Source organism: Nicotiana tomentosiformis, chromosome 9, assembly GCF_000390325.3.
Source record: "Nicotiana tomentosiformis chromosome 9, ASM39032v3, whole genome shotgun sequence".
In the NCBI taxonomy this organism is placed as follows: domain Eukaryota; kingdom Viridiplantae; phylum Streptophyta; class Magnoliopsida; order Solanales; family Solanaceae; genus Nicotiana; species Nicotiana tomentosiformis.
The window spans coordinates 103,176,990-103,189,004 of record NC_090820.1 but is presented as its reverse complement, the minus strand read 5'-3'; the positions used below and the strand labels follow the sequence as shown (position 1 = coordinate 103,189,004).

At 43.4% G+C, this 12,015-nt stretch overlaps 2 protein-coding genes across 2 annotated transcripts; both read right to left on the bottom strand.

The window, feature by feature from the left end:
- Positions 1–10,244: 10,244 nt before the first annotated feature.
- LOC138899297 (uncharacterized) lies at positions 10,245–10,694 on the bottom strand. Its single transcript, XM_070185454.1, has one exon. It carries the CDS (start codon positions 10,692–10,694, stop codon positions 10,245–10,247), a length of 450 nt encoding a protein of 149 aa, XP_070041555.1.
- A 433-nt stretch (positions 10,695–11,127) lies between these two features.
- LOC104094321 (uncharacterized) lies at positions 11,128–11,763 on the bottom strand. Its single transcript, XM_009600238.1, has one exon. It carries the CDS (start codon positions 11,761–11,763, stop codon positions 11,128–11,130), a length of 636 nt encoding a protein of 211 aa, XP_009598533.1.
- Positions 11,764–12,015: the final 252 nt, after the last annotated feature.

The window sequence follows — 12,015 nt, the reverse complement described above, 5'->3', positions numbered from 1 at the left end:
TTGTGAAAATTATCTCACAGGTGCGAGCTCACAAAAGCGAGCCTGGGAGTGCAGAAGCGGAAAAGGGAGAGTGGGCAGTGGCCGTAGGTGCGAGGGGAAATTCCGCACCTGCGTGATTGCAGATACGGACGAGGAATCACAGGTGCGCTGGTGACCGCAGAAGCGGACTGCTTCTCGCAGAAGTGAGTCCGCAGAAGTGGAAGCTCAATCGCAGACGCGGGAGGCAGTGGAGCCTAGGAAAACTGCATAAGCAGTAGATTCTCCGCAAAAGCGGAACCGCAGATGAGGTTAAATGTTCCGCAGAAGCGAGAACACTGGACATGCTATAAAAACATAAGGGTCCGACATTTTTGCCATTTTTGGACATTTCAAACACGGATTGAGGCAATTTTTTAGAGAGAATTCACGGGAAAGCTGAGGTAATTCACTTATGATCATTGTTAGTCAATAATATCGAATTATCATTGAGTATTTCTACTAGATTACATGTTTTTGATGTGAAATTCCAAGATTTGGACCTAGGGATTTGAAAATAAGATTTGGGGAGTTGAAGGTCGAGTTGATGTCGGAATTTGGTAAATTTGGCATGGTTGGACTCCGGGTTGAATGGGAGTTCATATTTTGTAAATTTTATCGGGTTTCGAGACGTGGGTCCTACTGCCGATCTTTCGAGCGGAGTTGGAAATTTTTATAAATTGTTAAATTGTAAGCATTTGAGTATATTTTGATTAATTTGCATGTTTTTTGATTAGTTTCGAATCGTTTGGCTTGTAATTGAGGAGATGTGAAGGCATTCGGAGGTTGATACGCGCGGAATGGAATTTCCAGAGTATTGATTATCGTGATCGGCATTGTATTCGGCTTGTTCGAGGTAAGTAATACTTCTAAACTTGGAGCTGAGGGTGTGAACCCTGATTACACGTGTTATGTGTTTGGTGTTGAGGTGACGCACATGCTAGGTGACGGGAGTGTGGGCGTGCACCGTGTGAATTGTGACTCGATTATTTCTGTGGTACTGTGTAGTTACCTGAACTTATCTGTAAGCATGAAATCTTTACGTACTAGAGTTATTGAGTTGTGATCCATGTTAGAAACCATGTCTAGGCTACATACTTATTCTAATGGGACCCACTGAGGTCATTACTGTTCTTGAGTTATTTGCTTACATTGAAATTTCATACTCAATCATATTCATTCATTTCATATCATATCTCAGCCTCTGTTGCTATATATTGACACATCATATCATTATTTTGTCTAGTTTCATGGCATTATGGGCCCGAGAGAATGGAGAGATTGATGACTGGGTGAGGCCGAGGGCCTGATTGTGAGGTTATTGATACTATAGCATATAAGTTGTCCGTGTAGCAAGTGAGTTGTCCATGCGGATCTAGATATTGATACTATAGCACGTGAGTTGTCCGTACAGCACGTGAGTTGTTCATGTAGCACGTGAGTTGTCCATGCAGATCCAGATATTGTTATTATAGCACGTGAATTATCCGTGTAGCATGTGAGTTATCCGTGCGGAATATAGCGCTTAGCTTAAGGAGCCCCTCTGGAGTCTGCACACACCCTAGTGAGCGCATGTACCTATCGAGTGCGAGTGTTAAGTGATTGGGAGAACTGAGTGGATTGATACTCTGAGAGTATGCATATGGTTGTTCACTATGTGGTACTGCATTAACATGCACACTTGACATACAAGCATAGAGACGCATTTTTCCTCATGTTGTACGGTATCACGTCATTCATGACTTCTCATACACATTGACATGTAGACATAGAGATGTACATTTCCTTATGCCATTTGATAATGAAACATTTACCTATTGAAAAGTTTCGGAAGGAAAATCACGATTTTACAAACTTACTCATATTTTGGTGTTTTCGGTAAAAGATTTGGGTTTTTACTTTTATACTTGAAAAGCATGTCTATTTTCTGGAACTGTGAACGAGCCAAACATTTTATTTATGAGTTATTTCCTGTACTACTTTTGTTATATTGTTATGAGCTATTGTTGGCTATTGGTGTTGGACTTTGACCCGTGATTCTAGCTCGTCACTACTTTCAACCTAAGGTTAGGTTTGTTACTTATTGAGTACATAGGGTCGGTTGTACTCATACTACACTTCTGCACCTTGCGTGCAGATATTGGATGTTGATGTTACTATGATCGATGGGAACAGAATTTGAAGATGTACCTGCGTTCTGGTTGTAGCTGCCTCTTGTTCATGGTAGCCTAAAATTTATGAAAATCTGTTTATGTACATTTCGAACAGACGATATATTTATTTCATACCAGCTTTGTAAATTCTAATCTTAGAAGCTCATGATTTGTACTACCAATCCTTGGGAATTCTTGTATAAAGCAGTTTTATTATCCTTTCTTTTCTTAATAAATCTCATCTAAATTGGATACTTGTTAATTGGCTTACCCGACGGGTTGGGTTAGGTGTCATCACGACTAAGTGGTTATTGGGTCGTGACATGAGGCCATGAGCACGATCTTGGAACTATTGGATGAAAGGCGTGAGGCCGCCCTAGTTTGGTTGGCCACCCAGAAATAGCGGATAGAAAGATATTACAACCGAAGAACCAACCTCTGATACTTCAAGATCGGGAACTTGGTGTTAAAAAAGTTAAACTGCATACCCGAAACCCGAACGAGGGGAATATGGGACCGAATTGGGAAGGACCATATCGAGTCATCAGAATTACCGGCAAAGGCTCGTACAAACTCGAAGCAGGAAATAGTGCACCGCTACCGAACAACTGGAACGTGACGCACTTAAAGTGGTACTACTGCTAAGGTATGATCTCATTTACTTTTTTATAATATTATGAATCGGATTAACACTTGCAGGCAACAGCCAAAGGAGAATGTGACTATTAGGTCTGAAAGCATGCATTGCACTATTTTTCCCTTGAATCGGTTTTGTCCCAAATGGGTTTTTTGGCAAGGTTTTTAACGAGGCAACAGTAAATTGTGCAAACTTAGATTCGAAGGCCGGTCTTAAATTGGATTCAATGGGTGCATCAATAGTATCCGAGCCCTCACAAGATCGACCTCGAATATTGGGGGCCATCACCCTCAGGTTAAGGTTCTTAGCAAGGAAATAAGGAAACTTTTTACTTGAACAACTTAGACTCGGTGGTTAGTATTTATTGTAAGGGCCAAACGGTCAAGTGAATCGTGCTCATATAGGCCACCTTAGCCATAATACAAGCTTTTACATGCTTTCGATCATGTACTTTACACACAAAAATGAAAGAAAGTTTCCACCTTGCTATTACGTATTTTTGCCTCTTAAAACATAGATCCTAAGAGCCTAAAGGCTACCCCTATTCGGGGACTATCAAGCCTAAGGTCTACCCCTATTCGGAGACTATCGAGCCTAAGGGCTACCCCTATTCGGGGACTATCGAGCCTAAGGGCTACCCCTATTCGGGGACTATTGAGCTAAGGGCTACCCTATTCGGGGACTATCGTCCGAAAATAGTTTGGGCAACTCGGGATACCAAACCCCGGAGGCACAAAACTTATTAGGTAGTGCCTAAACACAAAAGTCTACGGCCACCCTAAAAAACGGCTCGGAGACGTCCGAAGCTTATAATCAGAACATAAGGCCTTTACAAAAATTCAAAACCTGCTAAAATGTTACCTTTGGCAAAAGCATCGTCGAAAATCACTTAAACATCTTGGGAAATTGCCGGTCACACCGACTTTTCAAGGACTTGAGCAAATAAAGTTGCATCGAAGCCAGACTCTGTTCGGACACATGAAAAACGAACAGCTTATTACTATATTTGATTCTATGCTAAGGCATCAGAAATATTTACAAGAATAGAGATTATGAAAAGATGCTAAAAAAGTAGAGACTTGAAATTACCAGAAAGAAAAATTTTATATATTCCAAAATGTATACACAAAGGCCTAAAAAAATAGCCTCAAAATAAACAAAAAACATAAACAAGACAAAAGATAAAAATAAAAAATTCCAAGGCATTCACGCCTGATCTTCACCAGGGCCTGACTCGTCGCCAGAACCGTCGGAGCCTTCGGATCCCTCAGAACCCTCGGATCCTTTGGCACCTTCAGGTTCGAAAAGTCTCTTCGCCTCGACCTCAAGCTTTATTGCTTCCTTGATCTCGTCTGACAGGTCGAAGCCTCGGGCGTGAATCTCTTCGAGGGTCTCCCTTCGAGATAGTCGCCTCATATATTCGGCATTGGTCTTCAGGAAGGCATCGGCTGCTTCGACATTTGCCTTGTATTGGGCCACCATCTCCTCAGAATCGGCGGAGGTTATCTCCAACTTGGACTTCATAACCTCGTACTCTCTACCGAGGCGTCCCGCTCTGCGACAGCCAAGCTCAACTGTGCTTGGAGATTATCATTCTGCTAGGACTGCTTGTCAGCTTTCTCCTTCACCACCCGAAGTTGAACCTCTACCGATGCCAGTTTTGCCTGGGTGGTTTCCTTCTCCAAATCCAGCAAGTCCATTTTGCACTTCCACTCGTCGGCCATGGCTTGTGTCTTGTTCATCTCAATTCGGAGTTGGTCAATCTTCTATTGGACCTACGAGGTTTTGTCGTTAGCCGCTATGACTAGTTCCTCGTTTCTAATTTCAAAGACCTTTACCTTTTTGACCAGGTCAGAATGTTCCCGCCTCAGGGTCGAAGCTTCCTCCTGAGCCCTATCCAGCGCGGCCTAAAGGTCCTTGACTGCCCTATTTTGTTGCTCGCTGAAGAGCTTGTACGTATCCTTCTGTCGAACCTGCTCCTTGAGCTCGAGCTGATTGACCTCGATACGGTACCGGAAGAAGCTCTCTTGGTGAAGTACTGATGCCTGCAAAACAATGAAAGCCGTGAGAAATATCAAAACCTAAGTAAAATTCAAGAAGACGTAATGATGCCTTACCCGGTTTAGCACATGCTGCGCCTCATTGAAAAGACACAGCATATCCATCTCGTTCATTTTTGCCTGGTCCTCCTCGGTCACCAGGCATCGGAGGTAGCTGACTACTCCCAGTGGAGTAGATAGAATCCAGACATCCTCCGGGATAGTAAGAATAACTGCTCTCTTATGACCAGGGTCTACACTCGGAGCGGGAAACTGATTAATCAATTTTGGGATCGAACTTGGCCCACCAACTTTCGAATATATGTCCTTCTTCGGGACTTCCAGGTCACCCAGCCCGAAAAAATCTTCCAAAATAGATGAGTCCACACCATCGAAGAAAGAATGAAGGGGGTCGTCCTCACCATAAACCCCTTCACTGGACTTCTCTTTTTCTGCTTGGGCCTCCTCAAGCATGGACTCGGTGTATGAGGGCATCTCCGTAATGTTTATTACACCGGTCGCTTCCTTCGGAGCGAAGCCGGCTTCTCGGGGGTCCCATCCCCCATCTTTATATCAGCCTCTCGAGTCTGAGAGAGGTCGGCCTTATGAATCTACCCCTCGGCTGCCGCCTTCTTCCCGGGAGGGGTCGATCCATGGGCAATAAATATGTCATCTTTTTCCGACTCATCCTTGAGCTGGAGAAGCGAATCGGAATCTAGCACTCAGGAGCTGGTACTCTTCTTAGGCTTACTAGCCACCCTCTTATTTGGTTTCACCTCGGGACCCGGGGAGCCCGAAGATTTTCTTTTCCTCTTCTTCGTTTCCCCCGCGGCAACCCCGGGCTATCCCAAAACGGAGGGATCAATGGATAAGGACACGTTCTCATCCCCTTCCAAAGGCCTAAGTTTAGTGGTCTTAGGCAAACCTATAAAATAAAGAAGAAAGGTCAGTATGATGTGAGTTAAGATCACGGTAAAAGCTATTCGAAGGAGAGCCTTACCATGAGAACGGGCCTCCCATCGGCCCTTCGGAAACTTGTGCCATGAGCGCTCAAAGTATGACATATGTTTGCAGATGCCTTCGATCCACTCCTTGAGCCGGGGGACTGCATTTGAAACTCGGGCAACAACTGCACAACCACAAATACGAATGATGAAAAGGGAAATGAAGAAACATTAACACTTAAGGAAAGGCTGCACTTACGAGATGCATTCCACTTCTCGAGGAATGGCATGAACTCGGGAAGAATAAAGTCTTCAGTCTTCAGTCTTCACCTGAACAAAGCGCCCCTACCAGCCTCGGTCTTGGTCTTCATCAATACTCGACAAGGGGGCCTTGCTACCCCGACATGTGAGCTTGATTAATCCCCCTCGACAAATTTGGGGACTGTATTGATGAAGCAGGTGGTCGATGGTGAACCAACAGGACTCGGTGTTATTCACAAAATAACGGAGGAGGATCACGATCCTTCATAGAGACGGGTGGATTTTCCCATGGTGCACCTCATATCTCTTGCTAAAATCCAAAACAACTGGATTTACCGGGCACAGTGTGAAAGACTAAGTGTAAGCACTTAAATACCCATCCACGTGGGTAGTAATAGCATCTTCAGGCCCGAGAACTACTACGTCCTTGCCTTCTCATTTATAGTCCTCTCGGACCATGGGAAGGACATCTTCGGTAACGAAGCATACATACCTCTATGCTCCTTCACCCCAGTCCTGTTTGGATGAGGGTTTCTCGATTTTGAAGTCGTCCGCGATTGAGCAACCCTCGTGCATAAAGCTTTTGGGAAGCTCCGGGGCAGGCTCGGGGGCAGATGCCCTGGAGTCAGAGCCACCTCAAGAACGGCCACTTCGGGAACAGCCGCCTCGGAAGCAGCCACCTCAGCATCTGTGGCCGGGTGGGAAGATAAAGAGGTAACTTGTTGAGGAACTGATTTAGACGTTTTAGCCATTGCTATCTGGAAAAGGTTTGAAAATTTAAAGGTTTGAAGGAACAAGTTTGAAGACTGAAGAGCAGATTATGAAGATTTGAAGAAAATCTGGGTAAGAACCTAAGAACAACTATGAGAATTTGAAGATCAAGGATGAAGATATGAAGGTTTGAAAGAAGTTGGTGCTTTGATCGGAAAGTGGAAAAAGAACAAAGGATAGAAGCTTTTATAGGGGAAGCACGCGATGCTTCACATTCGAAGACAACCAGTCGGTGGTTGACATGTGTTCGAAGTCAGAACGACACGACTGATGGGATGTTCCTACTTCTTTGTCGTTTCGATCGTGACGTATGAAGGAAGGAACCTAGGTTCATCTGTCGTTTCTCTTCATTTCGGCAAACCTACTCTCTGAAAAATTAGGGGACTATGTGTATAAGGGTAAAATCTGGGCTAGTTAGTACCCCAATTTCCTGATGGGGCAAACAAAGTAAGGACATAACTATACGGAATCGGGATCGAAGCCAGGAACCTCTCGTACTAAGGCTCGAACAAAGCGCTTACCACCGAGGCCATCGAGACAATGTCCCCGAATTCGGTTCGGGCTCCAAGACATCGGAAGGCATAACTAAGAGGTTGTACACGATTAATGAAGGGCTGTGATATTCGCGCCCAACTAGATATCACAGCATGGATCTCGGTCCGTATCGACAGCGGATCAGTGATTAACGAAAAAGGAGATTTTTACCTTTTTTAGAATTGTACTTAGGGTAAAACTCCCCTATTATGTAAAGGGAAAGTTTATGGTTAAGAGACACATTATAACACACATATCAAGGCAATATATACTTTTTTATCTGATTCTAAAAGTTATTCAAAGTTCTTATTTTTGCTCATAGTTCTTCATAAGTATTTGGCTTCGAATCGAGGGCAGAACGATCATTAAGCTCAAACTGAGCTCGGACCTAACATCACAACTGGTTTGGTTATTTGTTCTATCTTCGATTCACTTATTTAATGTTATTGATCACTCGTATTGAATTAGTCCACATATCATTAAAACCGCGTATCAATTCAATTATTATCCATGTTTAAGGGTAAACAAAATTATAGCTTAGAGGTAAACAATTTACAAAGTATAAGCTAAGGAGATAGGTATGAGCAGGTGAAGTTGTGTGGTATAAACTCAAGAATGGATAATATTATTTTGTCCCATTTTATGTGAAAATATTCAAATTTCGAGGGATAAACGAATTATTTTTTATCCCACATGACCGCCAATGGAGTGGGTAAGATTAGGTAGGTGTCTATGTTGAAGGAAACAAGAGGAGTTGGTGTTGGAGTTAAGGGACTGTGCCGTCTAATTTATTCTTACTTTTGAATGCGGTTCTTGAGTTGGATGTGGACCAGTTGCACAGACGGCAGATAGCGAGCATAGGTATAATTAAATTTTCACAACTATTTCAGTATGAAAATCAAATTTTACACCTTATCCAGCTTTTTAATCATATACATATTGTTACGGGCGAAAGCGATAAGGATGTATGGTTAGTGGGATAAGGGATAATAATTTCAAAATTAGAAGTATTTAGTGGAGTTTTTATATTCGGGATTAATTTATATTACAATTGTGGTATTATTTTATCACATATTGAGGCTAGAATAATTATCCCAGGATCACTTAATTCGGGGGATAGAATACTACAACGATAAATGTGTCCTTTTCCTTTAAAAAATCTAAGGTTAAAATCAAAAATAAAAATTTATCCCAACTTATCTACTGTACACCACCACCAACAATAACAACAACAAAAAAAACAGTAGTTTCCCACAAGTGGGGTCTGGGGAGGGTAAGATGTACACACCCTTACCCCTACCCCTGGAAGGCCAGAGAGGCCGTTTCTGATAGACCCTCGGCTAGAAAACGGCTGGAAAAAAAAGGTAATTGCAACAAGAAGGAATAAAGCAAGATAAAATAAGATTGAATCCAAGAATGTAGTCAAACTCTAGGTTGTAATAGCAATCTATGAATAAAAGATATCATATTAATACTAATGCTAGCGAACTGAGTAAGACAAAGAGAAACGTTGGACTACCTACGAACCTTTTACCCTAATCTTTGACCTCCACACCCTCCTGTCTAGGGCCATGTCCTCAGTCAGCTCCAGTTGCGCCATAGCTCTCCTAATAACCTCTCCCCAAGACTTCTTAGGCCTACCTCTACCCCTCCTGCTACCCATCGAGGCTAACCGCTCGCACTTTCTAATTGGGGTTTCTATACTTCTCCTTTTAACATGCCCAAACCATCTCAACCTCGCCTCCCGCATCTTATCCTCCATAGGGGCCACTCCTACCTTTTCACGAATAACTTTATTCCTAATTTTATCCAACCGGTATTCCCATATATCCACCTCAATATCCTCATCTCAGCTACTTTTAGCTTCTGGGTATGAGAGTTCTTGACCGGCCAATACTCTGTCCATACAATATAGTCGATCTAACTACAACCTTGTAGAACTTACCTTTAAGTCTCAGCGGCACATTCTTATCATACAAGACACCAGAAGCGAGCCTCCACTTCATCCATCCTGCTCCGATACAATGCATGAAATCTTCATCAATCTCCCTGTTATCTTGTATTATAGATCCAAGATATTTGAAATTACCTCTCTTGGGGATGACTTGCGTATCAAGCCTCACCTCCATATCCCCTTCTTTGGTACCGTTGCTAAACTTGCACTCCAAGTATTCCGTCTTGGTCCTGATCAACTTTAAACCCTTATACTCTAGGCTCTGCCTCCAAACCTCCAGCCTCTCGTTAACACTACCCTGACTCTCATCAATTAAAATTATGTAATCAACAAATAATATACATCATGGCACCTCATCTTGAATGTGTTTCGTCAATGTGTCCATCACCAAGGAAAATGGAAATGGACTAAGAGTTGATCCCTGGTGCAATCCCATCACAACCGAAAAGTGTTCCGAGTCTCCTCTCAATGTCCTAAACCGAGTCTTAGCCTCATCATGCATGTCCTTAATCACCCTAATATAGGCTAATGGGACCTCTTTAGCCTCCAAGCAGCGTCAGAGCACCTCTCTCGGGTTTGTCATATGCTTTATCTAGGTCAATGTACACCATGTACAAGTCTTTCTTCATCTCCCCCCACCAATCTCCTCACAATGTGAATGGCTTCCATAGTCGAACGTCCCGGCATGGAACCGAACTGGTTCTCAGAAATGGACACACTTGTCCTCACCCTCTCTTCAACCACCCTCTCCCAAACTTTCATCGTATGACTTAGCAGCTTAATCCCCCTATAATTATTGTAATTTTGGATAATGCCCTTATTTTTATACATCGAAATCATCGTAATCCACCTCCATTCGTCGGGCATCTTCTTCATCCTAAAAATGACGTTGAACAACCTAGTGAGTCACTCCAAACCTGCCTTATCCGCATTCTTCTAAAGTTCCATAGGGATTTCATCTGGCCAGGTAGCTCTACCCCTGTGCATATTACGCATAGCCCCCTGGACCTCCTCTACTCTTATGTACCTACAATACCCTAAATCTAGACGCATCTCGGAGTGCTCCAAGTCGCCCAACACAATAGCCTTATCACTCTCTTCGTTCAGGAGTTTATGAAAATATGTCTGCCATCTTCGTCTAATCTGAGTCTCTTCCATCAAAACTCTACATTCCTCATCTTTGATACACTTAACTTGATCCAGATCACGGTCCTTCCTCTCTCTCACTTTGGCTAGCCTGTATAGCTTCTTGTCCCCGCCTTTGGCCCCAAGCTCTTCATACAAACGCCCAAATGTTGCAATCTTAGCCGTAGAAACCGCTAACTTCGCCTCCTTTTTAGATCTAATATACTCCTCCATGTTCATCCTCTTCGCCTCCTTGTCCATGATCTCTATAAGCTTCAAGTACGCCGCTTTTTGGCTTTCACTTTCTCGTGTACCTCCTCACTCCACCACTAGTCATCTTTGTGGCCGCCAGAGAAACCCTTGGAGACCCCTAACACTTCTCTCGTAGCTTCTCTAATAAACTCTGTTGTCGTGGTCCACATACACCTCGCGTCCCTAATGCTCCTCTAGGCTCCCATAGCCAACAACTTTCCCCCAACTCCTGCGCTTTGTCATTAGTCAAAGCACCCCACCTGATCCTAGGTTGACCATACACATCCCTCTTTTTCCTCTTCCTCACGATCTCTAAGTCCATCACCAATAACCTATGTTGAGTCATGAGATTCTCGCTTGGTATAACCTTGCAATCCATGCACATACTCCTATCCCACTTTCGGAGGAGTAGATAATCAATTTGAGTCTTGGCCAACGAATTCTAGAATGTAACCAAGTGCTCCTCCCTTTTCGGAAAATACGAGTTAGCAATCACCAAATCAAAGGCTTTAGCACAGTCCAACAACGAAGTACCTCCTCCGTTCCTAACTCCAAAGCCAAAGCCGCCATGCACACCTTCATAATCCCCAGATGCCGCCCCAATATGACCATTGAAGTCACCTCCTATGAATAACTTCTCGGTGTGCGGATGGCCACGGACCAACCCGTCAAGTTCTCCCCAGAAGCGACTCTTAATCTCCTCATCCAAACCCACTTGAGGCGCGTAAGCACTAATCACATTTAAAGTAGACCCTCCCATAACCAGCTTAATAGACATCAGCCTATTGATCACCCTCCTAACTTCTACCACTAGCTCCCTAAGATCCCTTTCAACCAAGATACCTACCTTATTCTTACTCCTCTCGCGTCCTGAGAGCCACAATTTAAACCCATCGGCATCTCGAGCCTTCGAACCCACCCATCTAGTCTCTTGGACACAAGCTATATTAATCTTCCTCTTCTGGAAGATCTTCGCTAACTTTATAGACTTTCCCGTCAAAGTACCTATGTTCCAAGAACCCACTCTCAGCGTAGAGACTCCCTTGACCCACCCCCACCCCACCCCACCCAAGGACATGATCTTATTCTACCATCACTCACCCCAACCACTGTAATCTAAGGAAAACTATGCTAGAACTGTCGCTAAAACAAACAAAGGATTAAACTAAACGAGACAAGTCTAACACTTACAACTCTAACCGCTAGAAATGCGTACAGATAAGACAAACAGACAAGCAAGAATTAAACTAGTGATAACCATAGATATATAAAAGAAGGCCAACAGAACAGCTACTAAGTAATCAAATTACAGTCTAGAAATCCCTAAACA